A 15,514-nucleotide genomic window follows, 5' to 3' on the forward strand; every position below is an offset into this window, starting at 1 on the left:
TGGCCGTCGGTGCACGTTGAGAACCTTCCTGGTCTTAGGCCAGACCAGGCCGACTTGGATGGTGGATCCGCCGAACCGTAACATGGTCCCACGACGCGGTCTACTGGATCCCCTCTCTCCTGTCCGTATGCGTCGCCTCTTGAGGGAGCTCCCACTGGAGGGTGTCCCTTAATGTCTCTGATTATGTGCTTGTGGTCTGGTCTCAGACCGCAGGCCATGCGTACCGCGTGGCGTCCTGTCATCGGTATAATACACTGCTGGGTGCTAGTGGGGAAGCGTCCCTATCTCTGGGCCTTCCCTACAGCAACCACAAGCTACAGATGATCGGGGACTAACTGGGGTCTGCGGGGCAACTCGAGGCCTAGTCCAGGAGCCACTGGCACTACCTGCTCCATCAGCTGCCTCTCTCCGACTGAGCGTGCAGTCCTCAGCGCGACAAAATTAACTCTGTGGCTCTCCGTGGATCCATGAACCCTATTGGCTCTAACTCCCCATGTGGTGTGTGGAGCCTGTGTAATGGCTGCCGCAACTCGACTGTACTGCGCATGCGAAGGAACTCTATAGCGTGTATATAGCGCGTCTGAGATCAGATGCATTGTAAGGAACCCAAACCCCCTCTAATAGCGCGTCTGAGATCAGATGCATTGTAAGGAACCCAAACCCCCTCTAATAGCGCGTCTGAGATCAGATGCATTGTAAGGAACCCCAGCCCTCTCTAATAGCGCGTCTGAGATCAGATGCATTGTAAGGAACCCCAACCCTCTCTAATAGCGCGTCTGAGATCAGATGCATTGTAAGGAACCCCAACCCTCTCTAATAGCGCGTCTGAGATCAGATCGGGGCAGTGGGGGGGGGGGGGGGGGGACATTGTTATCAGCATATTCATGTCACAGAAAACGTGGCCGCTGAAAGGAAAACATCCCCAATATTAACCCGTTAACTACTGAAGGCTCCAGGAACAAGATCATTCTGAAAAACTACATAAACGCCTCAACTGTCTGATTTCTATTTTTGAAAGGACATTAATTACTGACATTTCACTGTGACACACCTCTCACCCCCTTCACTGCCAACGCATTGCAGGCCCCTCTGGCATTGAAGAGGTTAATTTCAATCCATTAAAATTGATTACTAAAGGGTTAAGTGAAGGCGCAGGATGAGTTACGGGAGTCACGAGCTCGTCTCGTCTTAATATCCACGTTCCTGGGCCACACGTGATGTACCAACCTCTATTAACCCTTCACTAGCAGCCAACACGTTAAAAGGCCCCAAACCTCCTAAAAAGACACAGGAAAGCTGAAGTCCTCTGCAAAAGTCAGCACCGTGTTTATTATTTACAAAGAGAAACGCGTGAGAAATCATTTTATACACATTGGCCGTCCAGAGAAAACGAGGGGGGGAAAAAACGGCCGCCATTTTATTCTATCCCTTGCCATTGTTTCTTGAAATAGAAGCACATTTCTGACGAGTGCTACAGCAGCGAGTAAGGGAAGAATCACTCTCCAAAAGGTTACAACCAACGCAGAATGCAGCGTGAACATTCAAAGCTCGTACTTGGTCTGCGGCTTTCCACATCAATCCCAAGCATGACCAGTACACTGACGCAGTCGCTTATGCTTATACTGCTGTCATGGCATGGCAGACCCTTCTGGCAGCAAACATGTCAAAACCTCTGAAACCCACCCCCCCCTCCCCCACCCAGGAACTCTCCCAGCTCCTCCTACAGCTGCAAAGCCTCCCGTTGCAGCAGTGATGTCAGGGACATGGAAAGATTGCTGATTTTAATGATGCTGCACAATTAGCTAAACAAACCTCAATAGGGGAAAAAGTCAGGCTCAACAACGGGCCTGTATACTTACAGCAGTGTGCAAACGGCTACCGCAAAAATAGATCAGGAAGGTAAAGCTGATAAAACACTCCCAAGCCTGTGGGTACTCTACAGCCCTGAAATGTAAAAATAAATAAATATAATCTTTAACTAATTGTACTTTAATGAGAACAGCATGAATCAATCTTCAAAATCATCCACCGTCTGAAGTTATTCTATAAATGAAACCGATGCCATAGCAGAGATGCTGCTCCCTACGCGTTTCGCAGTATAACGTTGCCTATATTTACCCATTCACCTCACCCCTGCCAGAAAGGTGTGCCACATTGCGATACCATATTTAAAAGTGATTTACATGGAGAGTTGACTGCAAATGTTCACCGAAGGGTCTCAGACATTTCTGATTAGTATGTAAATGTTTTAAAGCGGGATAGCTGGCAGTATACTCCTTCCTGCACTGCCAGGGAGCGGAGACGGAGCGGCCTGTGCTTTTGGGTCTAGTGATTAGGTAAATGAAACGTGGTCCCTTACAGAGCCACACATTCAAAACGGCCCTTACAACACGGGCTATGTTTTAGCATTAAACATGTGGCGAATGCAGGTTGCAGTCTCTCCCCCAGCCAAATAAAAGAAAACGTATTTCAAACAGCAAACCAATATCACCAAATATGCAATACATCCTACTGTGTGGGGATCACCCTCTCCCCCAACGGAGCAGCGCATGCAGCAGCGACTCCAATGTTGCAGGGATCTGTGCAGAAGTAACAGTGCAGTTTAGCCTTGAAAGAGCACTCCTTACGATGCCCTTTAAAGCAGGTTAATAGCCATAATCTTATTGTCTGAGCCGTTTCTCACGAGGTTAGTTATAAAGGCCCCAAGCCTGCAGCAAAGTGTTCACGTGACAACTCCGGCTGTTTATTTTCACATCACGGAGCGGTTTTCCATGCGGACTACAGAGTGTCTTATCTGAAAAGCAGTCTACTCTTAATCTTCTCGGGTAAGGTTCTTTGCTGGGTCCCAATGTCACTTAGGGGGGAGAAGCGATTTAGTGGCAAATATATAATTTAGGTTTGGGCTCAGTTCATACGAATAAAATTCACTGTTTAAACCTCAGCGAGCAGGACAAGAAACTAACGAGAATACGGACAGATATATAGAGAGATATCTCAGTAAGCATGCAGGGGACTGCACCTCTAACAAACACGTGCAATTCAAATTCCCACTTTGCAAGTTTTTAACCTTTTTGCTACCGGAGGGGCCTGCAATGTATTGCATAGTAACGCACCGCATCACTCTGGCAGTCAACAGGTTAAAAAGCTACAGAATTGTCTTAAATATTTCTCCAAACACAAATCTCCTGCACGATGGGGACTATAAAAAGTGTGTGTAAGGTTACAGGCGCGCAAAGTGAATTATACATGCATTGTAAGGAAAGTAGAGAAATACTCTGTTATAGGTCAGTGTTTAACCTTTTTTGTTAATTATATTGTGAAATTCTGCAGAACCGCAACCCTAATAGCGCGTCTGAGATCAGATGCATTGTAAGGAACCCCAAACCTCTCTAATAGCGCGTCTGAGATCAGATGCATTGTAAGGAACCCCAACCCTCTCTAATAGCGCGTCTGAGATCAGATGCATTGTAAGGAACCCCAACCCTCTCTAATAGCGCGTCTGAGATCAGATGCATTGTAAATTTGGTACAAATTTAAAAATGACCTGAATTTGTAGGGAACCCTTTTAGGTATGCCCGGGAAACCCTTGTTGAAAAAGCACTGCTATAAAGGGACTGATCAATAGGGGGATTGGCCTGTATAGATCCACATTGCAGTCTCCTTTGACAGTAAAGAATTCAAGGTGCAGTGCTACAGTGTATATAAAACAAAACCTAACAGCAGCGACACATTCAGTGCAAACCGCATTGTAACTCTGGTAATGCAGCACCCGTAGAAAATAACAAACATCCATTCCAATGTGAAAATCGGAAACGGGATTTGAACTCCTACGCGCTACATGCGTGTGCGTCTCCATTCCCCTGCCCCAGTATTTGGAGGCAGGGAGCAGGCTGAGATACATTTATTACTGGGGGGTAGAGGAGCAGTCTCCCCACCCTGGGAAGTAGGGGGGCTGGGGGTGTCTCCGGAGCACAGCTCTGGTACCCGGGATATTTGCCTGGAGAGGTAGCGCTGCTACTGTCCCCTCCAGGGGAGACAACACCGCCGTTTCATTCTCCCACATTACACGGACCAATAGAAAGCCGTCAAGTGCCAGCGCTCCAATTCCCGGGATACCGCGGGCATTAAATGCAGTTTGGCGCTGGAGACCGCCCCCCCCCCCCAGTTTGGGAAATGGAGAGTTTTTGGTATGACCAGAAATGAAACAGATGCGAGGCGTGGGACTGCTCCTTTTAGATAGCGGAGACCCCTCTGCCCTTGATCAGGAGTGGTCAACTCCAGTCCCCAAGGCCCCCCCACCCAGGTCAGAAGGATATCCTAGCTTCAGTGCAGGTGGCTCAATCAGTCAAAGACTAAGCCACCTTTGCTGAAGTAGGGACTGATTGAGCCACCTGTACTGAAGCGGGGATATTGCTAAGACCTCACCTGTTGGGGGGGGTGGGTGTTAAGGACTGGAGTTGTGCACCACTGGCCTACTGTAGACCCCCAAGATAGGACCCATTAAACCTGCCACTGCATGTATATCACTTTGGTCCGGGACTGCACCTTTAATAAGAAGACATTTTTACAGATATGCTTCGTCTTCATAATCATGGTCTGCATTTGACAATCAAAAACCACGTGGCCACTCCGAGGTAGGCTGCAAAAACCCAGATGATTCGCTCATACAAAAGAAATCTATATACTGTATGTACATTTACACACAAGGTAGGAAGCCTAGCCCTTCCGGTGGCCCCAGAATGCCTTATCTGGGGCGAAGTAGGCACCAAAAATGACATGGAACAGGAGAAAGTCATTGTAAAATCCAGGAAGTCTTCTCTTTATTGATGTTCAGTGCGTAGAAATGTTAAAACCACCGGTCCTTTTAAATTATATTTACAAATTATTTTTATTTAAAAAAAAAAGTAATATTATTAATAAAGGATTGTTCTGTGTTGGTTCTGACCAAGTTCATCTGCTTGGAAGTGGAGTTAAAAATGCCGTGAAAGTGTCTTGTGTAACCGTCCTCGCTGCCAGAGCGGCGTTGTCACAAGCGTTTTACTCGCAAGTTCACGTGTCCTGGAAGTGGAGAGAGTAACATGTCCGCGTGGCTGTGGCGGTGATAACGGCAGAGCCGGGAGAGAGGAGAATGGTACAGGCCCTGCGTTCCTTTTCTCTCAGTGCTTGTGGTGAAGAGACCTGAAAACGGGTCGGCGAATCCGCGAGGCTAGACTACATGGACCACCCAAACGGTGACACACGTCCCATGTAGGCTTGTGCTATACACAGGAGACGCCTTTATACAGAACGCACTACGCGTAGGTGAATAGCAGTAGAGAGAGTGTAGGAGTGGCAGGTGGAGAGCGGGCTTTCTGCGGGAGGTCTTGGCACAGGTCTGGGATGGGTGGGCTTGGAGTCCCATGCCCCCAGGTGGTCACTAAGAGCAGGGCAGGTGCTGTTTGAGGATTTCCCGCGTGGGGTGTGGTATTCTGTCTGGGAAGCGCACTTGGAACTCCACGATGAGGTCCCCTCGCTGGGTGGGGACTTTGGGGAAGGGCAGACCCTCGCCCCGTAGACGCTTCACAGTGCCAGGCTTAATGATGTCGCTGCAGGGCAGGGGGATGACGCGGCCGTCGATGGTGGGAATGTTCACGGTGCAGCCGCACAAGGCCTGGAGAGACAAACATTCGTTACGTCACTGGGCTGCAAAGTGTCATTTTGCTATGCACAGCGCTATATAGATCTACCTATACACAGCACTATATAGATCTACCTATACACATACAGTGCACACTGATATAACAACGTCCCCTTCTCACGGGGGATTGTAGTTGCCGCAGTTTAGGCCGCGGCAGGTTCACAGACGGACGCTCACTTCGTACCTTCTCTGACTTTCAGGGATAGGGAGGGGAAAGGGTGTGCTTTTATTTTTGAATGGAATACATTTAAATCTGATTATTAGACGTAAACAACTTCCAATTATTTAAAAAAAATATATATTTAACTTTCATTAAAACAGGCAGCGATTCGTTCATACTGAACACATCATTATTGCAATTACAGTAAAAGTCACCAGATGACTGTATGACACAAGGATTCATATTATCCAGGTAAATCATTTACTATACAACCCTAGAAGCGGCCGCACAAAATATAGTGTGTTTATTAATGCAAGTCACAGTGTCCCAGTGTCTACAATACAACCAGAAGCTGGCATCCTGCAGGCACCTGGCATGCAAAGGGTTATTACCCCACATGTTAACCACAGAAATCGGGACATCTTTCCCCCCACCCCCCAAGAGCACATGCTCATTAGCGCTCAGTACCACTTTACTTGCTGCTGCAGACCCAGGGGATTCAACAGAACCTGCCACAGCCGGACTATTCCTGGAAGTGATTTGCGATGCTAAATATAGGAACCAGGACACCGTTCACCTTCACCCCCTCCCCCGGTCATTGTGATGGTGCAGACCCCCTCCCCCGGTCATTGTGATGGTACACTCCACCACCCCCGTTATATTGTGATGGTGGAGAGGACCCCCACCCCCGTTACATTGTGATGGTGGAGACCACCCCCGTTACATTGTGATGGTGCAGACCATCCCCGTTACATTGTGATGGTGGAGGACCACCCCCGTTACATTGTGATGGTGCAGACCACCCCCGTTACATTGTGATGGTGGAGGACCACCCCCGTTACATTGTGATGGTGCAGACCACCACACCCGGTACATAGTGATGGTGCAGACCACCACCCCCGTTACATTGTGATGGTGCAGACCACCACACCCGGTACATTGTGATGGTGCAGACCACCACCCCCGGTACATTGTGATGGTGCAGACCACCACCCCCGGTACATTGTGATGGTGCAGACCACCACCCCCGTTACATTGTGATGGTGCAGACCACCACCCCCGTTACATTGTGATGGTGGAGAGGACCACCACCCCCGTTACATTGTGATGGTGGAGAGGACCACCACCCCGTTACATTGTGATGGTGCAGACCACCACCCCCGTTACATTGTGATGGTACAGAGGACCACCACCCCCGTTACATTGTGATGGTGGAGAGGACTACCACCCCCGGTATATTGTGATGGTGGAGAGGACCACCACCCCCGGTACATTGTGATGGTGGAGAGGACCACCACCCCCGTTACATTGTGATGGTGGAGACCACCACCCCCGGTACATTGTGATGGTGGAGAGGACCACCACCCCCGTTACATTGTGATGGTGGAGAGGACAACCCCCGGTACATTGTGATGGTGGAGAGGACCACCCCCGGTACATTGTGATGGTGGAGAGGACCACCCCCCCGTTACAATGTGATGGTGGAGAGGACCACCCCCGGTACATTGTGATGGTGGAGAGGACCACCACCTCCGGTACATTGTGATGGTGGAGACCACAACCCCCGGTACATTGTGATGGTGGAGAGGACCACCCCCGGTACATTGTGATGGTGGAGAGGACCACCCCCCCGTTACATTGTGATGGTGGAGAGGACCACCCCCGTTACATTGTGATGGTGGAGAGGACCACCCCCGGTACATTGTGATGGTGGAGAGGACCACCCCCGGTACATTGTGATGGTGGAGAGGACCACCCCCCCCGTTACATTGTGATGGTGGAGAGGACCACCCCCGGTACATTGTGATGGTGGAGAGGACCACCACCCCCGGTACATTGTGATGGTGGAGACCACCACCCCCGGTACATTGTGATGGTGGAGAGGACCACCCCCGGTACATTGTGATGGTGGAGAGGACCACCCCCCCGTTACATTGTGATGGTGGAGAGGACCACCACCCCCGGTACATTGTGATGGTGCAGACCACCCCCGTTACATTGTGATGGTGGAGAGGACCACCACCCCCGTTACATTGTGATGGTGGAGAGGACCACCACCCCCGGTACATTTTGATGGTGGAGAGGACCACCACCCCCGGTACATTGTGATGGTGCAGACAACCACCCCTGGTACATTGTGATGGTGGAGAGGACCACCCCCGGTACATTGTGATTGTGGAGAGGACCACCCCCGGTACATTGTGATGGTGGAGAGGACCACCCCCGGTACATTGTAATGGTGGAGAGGACCACCACCCCCGGTACATTGTGATGGTGGAGAGGACCACCACCCCCGGTACATTGTGATGGTGCAGACCACCCCCGGGACATTGTGATGGTGGAGAGGCCCACCACCCCCGGCACATTGTGATGGTGCAGACCACCCCCGGGACATTGTGATGGTGGAGAGGCCCACCACCCCCGGCACATTGTGATGGTGGAGACCACCACCCCCGGTACATTGTGATGGTGGAGAGGACCACCCCCGGTACATTGTAATGGTGGAGAGGACCACCACCCCCGGTACATTGTGATGGTGCAGACCACCCCCGGGACATTGTGATGGTGGAGAGAACCACCACCCCTGGTACATTGTGATGGTGGAGAGGACCACCCCTGGTACATTGTGATGGTGGAGAGGACCACCCCCGGTACATTGTGATGGTGGAGAGGACCACCCCCGGTACATTGTAATGGTGGAGAGGACCACCACCCCCGGTACATTGTGATGGTGGAGAGGACCACCACCCCCGGTACATTGTGATGGTGCAGACCACCCCCGGGACATTGTGATGGTGGAGAGGCCCACCACCCCCGGCACATTGTGATGGTGGAGACCACCACCCCCGGTACATTGTGATGGTGGAGAGGACCACCCCCGGTACATTGTAATGGTGGAGAGGACCACCACCCCCGGTACATTGTGATGGTGCAGACCACCCCCGGGACATTGTGATGGTGGAGAGGACCACCACCCCCGTTACATTGTGATGGTGCAGACCACCACACCCGGTACATTGTGATGGTGCAGACCACCACCCCCGGTACATTGTGATGGTGCAGACCACCACCCCCGGTACATTGTGATGGTGCAGACCACCACCCCCGTTACATTGTGATGGTGCAGACCACCACCCCCGTTACATTGTGATGGTGGAGAGGACCACCACCCCCGTTACATTGTGATGGTGGAGAGGACCACCACCCCGTTACATTGTGATGGTGCAGACCACCACCCCCGTTACATTGTGATGGTGCAGAGGACCACCACCCCCGTTACATTGTGATGGTGGAGAGGACTACCACCCCCGGTATATTGTGATGGTGGAGAGGACCACCACCCCCGGTACATTGTGATGGTGGAGAGGACCACCACCCCCGTTACATTGTGATGGTGGAGACCACCACCCCCGGTACATTGTGATGGTGGAGAGGACCACCACCCCCGTTACATTGTGATGGTGGAGAGGACCACCCCCGGTACATTGTGATGGTGGAGAGGACCACCCCCGGTACATTGTGATGGTGGAGAGGACCACCCCCCCCGTTACATTGTGATGGTGGAGAGGACCACCCCCGGTACATTGTGATGGTGGAGAGGACCACCACCTCCGGTACATTGTGATGGTGGAGACCACAACCCCCGGTACATTGTGATGGTGGAGAGGACCACCCCCGGTACATTGTGATGGTGGAGAGGACCACCCCCCCGTTACATTGTGATGGTGGAGAGGACCACCCCCGTTACATTGTGATGGTGGAGAGGACCACCCCCGGTACATTGTGATGGTGGAGAGGACCACCCCCGGTACATTGTGATGGTGGAGAGGACCACCCCCCCCGTTACATTGTGATGGTGGAGAGGACCACCCCCGGTACATTGTGATGGTGGAGAGGACCACCACCCCCGGTACATTGTGATGGTGGAGACCACCACCCCCGGTACATTGTGATGGTGGAGAGGACCACCCCCGGTACATTGTGATGGTGGAGAGGACCACCCCCCCGTTACATTGTGATGGTGGAGAGGACCACCACCCCCGGTACATTGTGATGGTGCAGACCACCCCCGTTACATTGTGATGGTGGAGAGGACCACCACCCCCGTTACATTGTGATGGTGGAGAGGACCACCACCCCCGGTACATTTTGATGGTGGAGAGGACCACCACCCCCGGTACATTGTGATGGTGGAGAGGACCACCACCCCCGGTACATTGTGATGGTGCAGACAACCACCCCTGGTACATTGTGATGGTGGAGAGGACCACCCCCGGTACATTGTGATGGTGGAGAGGACCACCCCCGGTACATTGTGATGGTGGAGAGGACCACCCCCGGTACATTGTAATGGTGGAGAGGACCACCACCCCCGGTACATTGTGATGGTGGAGAGGACCACCACCCCCGGTACATTGTGATGGTGCAGACCACCCCCGGGACATTGTGATGGTGGAGAGGCCCACCACCCCCGGCACATTGTGATGGTGCAGACCACCCCCGGGACATTGTGATGGTGGAGAGAACCACCACCCCTGGTACATTGTGATGGTGGAGAGGACCACCCCTGGTACATTGTGATGGTGGAGAGGACCACCCCCGGTACATTGTGATGGTGGAGAGGACCACCCCCGGTACATTGTAATGGTGGAGAGGACCACCACCCCCGGTACATTGTGATGGTGGAGAGGACCACCACCCCCGGTACATTGTGATGGTGCAGACCACCCCCGGGACATTGTGATGGTGGAGAGGCCCACCACCCCCGGCACATTGTGATGGTGCAGACCACCCCCGGGACATTGTGATGGTGGAGAGGCCCACCACCCCCGGCACATTGTGATGGTGGAGACCACCACCCCCGGTACATTGTGATGGTGGAGAGGACCACCCCCGGTACATTGTAATGGTGGAGAGGACCACCACCCCCGGTACATTGTGATGGTGCAGACCACCCCCGGGACATTGTGATGGTGGAGAGGACCACCACCCCCGGTACATTGTGATGGTGGAGAGGACCACCACCCCCGGTACATTGTGATGGTGGAGAGGACCACCCCCGGTACATTGTGATGGTGGAGAGGACCACCCCCGGTACATTGTGATGGTGGAGAGGACCACCCCCGGTACATTGTGATGGTGGAGAGGACCACCACCCCCGGTACATTGTGATGGTGGAGAGGACCACCACCCCCGGTACATTGTGATGGTGCAGACCACCACCCCCGGTACATTGTGATGGTGCAGACCACCACCCCCGTTACATTGTGATGGTGGAGAGGACCACCACCCCCGTTACATTGTGATGGTGGAGAGGACCACCCCCGTTACATTGTGATGGTGGAGAGGACCACCCCCGTTACATTGTGATGGTGCAGACCACCCCCCCGGTACATTGTGATGGTGGAGAGGACCACCACCTCCGGTACATTGTGATGGTGGAGAGGACCACCCCCCCCCCCCCGGTACATTGTGATGGTGGAGAGGACCACCACCCCCGGTACATTGTGATGGTGGAGAGGACCACCACCCCCAGTACATTGTGATGGTGCAGACCACCACCCCCGTTACATTGTGATGGTGGAGAGGACCACCACCCCCGTTACATTGTGATGGTGGAGAGGACCACCACCCCCGTTACATTGTGATGGTGGAGAGGACCACAACCCCCGGTACATTGTGATGGTGGAGAGGACCACCCCCCCCCGGTACATTGTGATGGTGGAGAGGACCACCACCCCCAGTACATTGTGATGGTGCAGACCACCACCCCCGGTATATTGTGATGGTGGAGAGGACCACCACCCCCAGTACATTGTGATGGTGCAGACCACCACCCCCGTTACATTGTGATGGTGGAGACCACCACCCCCGGTACATTGTGATGGTGGAGAGGCCCACCACCCCCGGTACATTGTGATGGTGGAGAGGACCACCCCCGGTACATTGTGATGGTGGAGAGGACCACCCCCGGTACATTGTGATGGTGGAGAGGCCCACCACCCCCGGTACATTGCGATGGTGGAGAGGACCACCACCCCCGGTACATTGTGATGGTGCAGACCACCACCCCCGGTACATTGTGATGGTGGAGAGGACCACCCCCCCCGGTACATTGTGATGGTGGAGAGGACCACCACCCCCGGTACATTGTGATGGTGGAGAGGACCACCCCCGGTACATTGTGATGGTGCAGACCATCCCCGGTACATTGTGATGGTGGAGAGGACCACCCCCGTTACATTGTGATGGTGGAGAGGACCACCACCCCCGGTACATTGTGATGGTGGAGACCACCACCCCCGGTACATTGTGATGGTGCAGACCACCCCCGGTACATTGTGATGGTGCAGACCACCACCCCCGGTACATTGTGATGGTGCAGACCACCACCCCCGTTACATTGTGCTGGTGGAGAGGCCCACCACCCCCGGTACATTGTGATGGTGCAGACCACCACCCCCGTTACATTGTGATGGTGGAGAGGACCACCCCCGTTACATTGTGATGGTGCAGACCACCACCCCCGGTACATTGTGATGGTGGAGAGGACCACCCCCGGTACATTGTGATGGTGCAGACCACCACCCCCGTTACATTGTGATGGTGGAGAGGACCACCCCCGTTACATTGTGATGGTGCAGACCACCACCCCCAGTACATTGTGATGGTGGAGACCACCACCCCCGGTACATTGTGATGGTGGAGAGGACCACCCCCGGTACATTATGATGGTGCAGACCACCACCCCCGGTACATTGTGATGGTGCAGACCACCACCCCCGGTACATTGTGATGGTGGAGAGGACCACCCCCCCCGGTACATTGTGATGGTGGAGAGGACCACCACCCCCGGTACATTGTGATGGTGGAGAGGACCACCCCCGGTACATTGTGATGGTGCAGACCATCCCCGGTACATTGTGATGGTGGAGAGGACCACCCCCGTTACATTGTGATGGTGGAGAGGACCACCACCCCCGGTACATTGTGATGGTGGAGACCACCACCCCCGGTACATTGTGATGGTGCAGACCACCCCCGGTACATTGTGATGGTGCAGACCACCACCCCCGGTACATTGTGATGGTGCAGACCACCCCCGGTACATTGTGATGGTGCAGACCACCACCCCCGTTACATTGTGCTGGTGGAGAGGCCCACCACCCCCGGTACATTGTGATGGTGCAGACCACCACCCCCGGTACATTGTGATGGTGCAGACCACCACCCCCGTTACATTGTGATGGTGGAGAGGACCACCACCCCCGGTACATTGTGATGGTGGAGAGGACCACCACCCCCGGTACATTGTGATGGTGCAGACCACCACCCCCGTTACATTGTGATGGTGCAGACCACCACCCCCGTTACATTGTGATGGTGGAGAGGACCACCCCCCCCGGTACATTGTGATGGTGGAGGACCACCCCCGTTACATTGTGATGGTGCAGACCACCCCCGGTACATTGTGATGGTGGAGAGGACCACCACCCCCGTTACATTGTGATGGTGCAGACCACCACCCCCGGTACATTGTGATGGTGGAGAGGACCAACCCCGTTACATTGTGATGGTGCAGACCACCACCCCCGCTACATTGTGATGGTGGAGACCACCACCCCCGTTACATTGTGATGGTGGAGAGGACCACCACCCCCGGTACATTGTGATGGTGCGGAGAATCACTGCTTTTTCATCAGGTCTACACCCTCACAGTGCAGCCCACTGTAACCATAACTGAGGGGGGCTCAAATCCAGGCCTCAAGCCCCCCCAACAGGTCAAGTTTTCAGGATCTCTCTGCTTCAGCACAGGTGGCTCAATCAGTCCCTGCTTCAGCCCAGGTAGCTCAGAGGCTCAGCCTTCGACTGAGCCATCTGTGCTGAAACTGGAATATCCTGAAAACCTGACCTGTTGGGGGGGCTTGAGGCCTGGAGCCCCCCTGCCTTAACTCATTGTTTAACATTGGTGAAAAAGATGCACATTTCCTGCTGATCCCTCCTCAAAAGTTGCCAGTCAAGATGGTCAGCGTGCGTGTGGTCACCCGTTTGGGTCACCGCACGATTCTTAATGGCCAGAATCATTCCCAGGGGCCAAGCCGATTATTCCTCAACAAATACACTTTTATAGGAAGCCTTATTTTTAGAATACTTATTTCAATACTTTAATACAGACCTGACCGCGTTCCCCGAGGAGATTACACCCTGACCGCGTTCCCCGAGGAGATTACACCCTGACCGCGTTCCCCGAGGAGATTACACCCTGACCGCGTTCCCCGAGGAGATTACACCCTGACCGCGTTCCCCGAGGAGATTACACCCTGACCGCGTTCCCCGAGGAGATTACACCCTGACCGCGTTCCCCGAGGAGATTACACCCTGACCGCGTTCCCCGAGGAGATTACACCCTGACCGCGTTCCCCGAGGAGATTACACCCTGACCGCGTTCCCCGAGGAGATTACACCCTGACCGCGTTCCCCGAGATTACACCCTGACCGCGTTCCCCGAGGAGATTACACCCTGACCGCGTTCCCCGAGATTACACCCTGACCGCGTTCCCCGAGATTACACCCTGACCGCGTTCCCCGAGGAGATTACACCCTGACCGCGTTCCCCGAGGAGATTACACCCTGACCGCGTTCCCCGAGGAGATTACAACCTGACCGCGTTCCCCGAGATTACACCCTGACCGCGTTCCCCGAAGAGATTACACCCTGACCGCGTTCCCCGAAGAGATTACACCCTGACCGCGTTCCCCGAGGAGATTACACCCTGACCGCGTTCCCCGAGGAGATTACACCCTGACCGCGTTCCCCGAGGAGATTACAACCTGACCGCGTTCCCCGAGATTACACCCTGACCGCGTTCCCCGAGGAGATTACCCCCTGACCGCGTTCCCCGAGGAGATTACACCCTGACCGCGTTCCCCGAGGAGATTACACCCTGACCGCGTTCCCTGAGATTACACCCTGACCGCGTTCCCCGAGGAGATTACACCCTGACCGCGTTCCCCGAGGAGATTACACCCTGACCGCGTTTCCCGAGGAGATTACACTCTGACCGCGTTCCCCGAGGAGATTACACCCTGACCGCGTTCCCCGAGGAGATTACACCCTGACCGCGTTCCCCGAGGAGATTACACCCTGACCGCGTTCCCCGAGGAGATTACACCCTGACCGCGTTCCCCGAGGAGATTACACCCTGACCGCGTTCCCCGAGGAGATTACACCCTGACCGCGTTCCCCGAGGAGATTACACCCTGACCGCGTTCCCCGAGGAGATTACACCCTGACCGCGTTCCCCGAGGAGATTACACCCTGACCGCGTTCCCTCAGGCAGAGAGAGAGCAGTCACGAGCAGCAGACACCGGCAGTGACACCAGCACTGCTCCCTCGCTCCAGTTTGACATATTGATCTCTCTGGGTGTCTCTTGGCAAATTAGCAAAGAATACACCCAGTACAGACAGGATTGGGCCTTTAAATAAAACACAGGCGTCACGGTCGGGTCATTGAATACTGTATGGCACAAACCGGTTATCCTCCTTGGCAAATACAATGACTAAGTGTGGCATTTTTTTGCACCAACATGGCACATCCTATTGAAAATCTCAAGAAATTGCCAAACTTCTTTCAGCTCGTAAAAAGGGACTATAATCCCCGGCTGTGTCTATTTTAG

At 53.9% G+C, this 15,514-nt stretch overlaps 1 protein-coding gene across 2 annotated transcripts in view; it reads right to left on the reverse strand.

Annotated features, from left to right (window-relative positions):
• Positions 1-1,302: 1,302 nt before the first annotated feature.
• The window catches only part of DNAJB5 (DnaJ heat shock protein family (Hsp40) member B5), a 43,934-nt gene continuing 29,722 nt past the window's right edge, over positions 1,303-15,514 (reverse strand). For both annotated transcript variants that reach the window (XM_075581040.1, XM_075580992.1), the window contains one exon: positions 1,303-5,650. In XM_075581040.1, coding sequence (XP_075437155.1) covers positions 5,417-5,650 — 234 coding nt within the window. In that variant the 3' untranslated portion in view covers positions 1,303-5,416. The remainder of the gene's footprint in view (positions 5,651-15,514) is intronic.

This window comes from Ascaphus truei, chromosome 1 (assembly GCF_040206685.1).
Source record: "Ascaphus truei isolate aAscTru1 chromosome 1, aAscTru1.hap1, whole genome shotgun sequence".
NCBI lineage: Eukaryota > Metazoa > Chordata > Amphibia > Anura > Ascaphidae > Ascaphus > Ascaphus truei.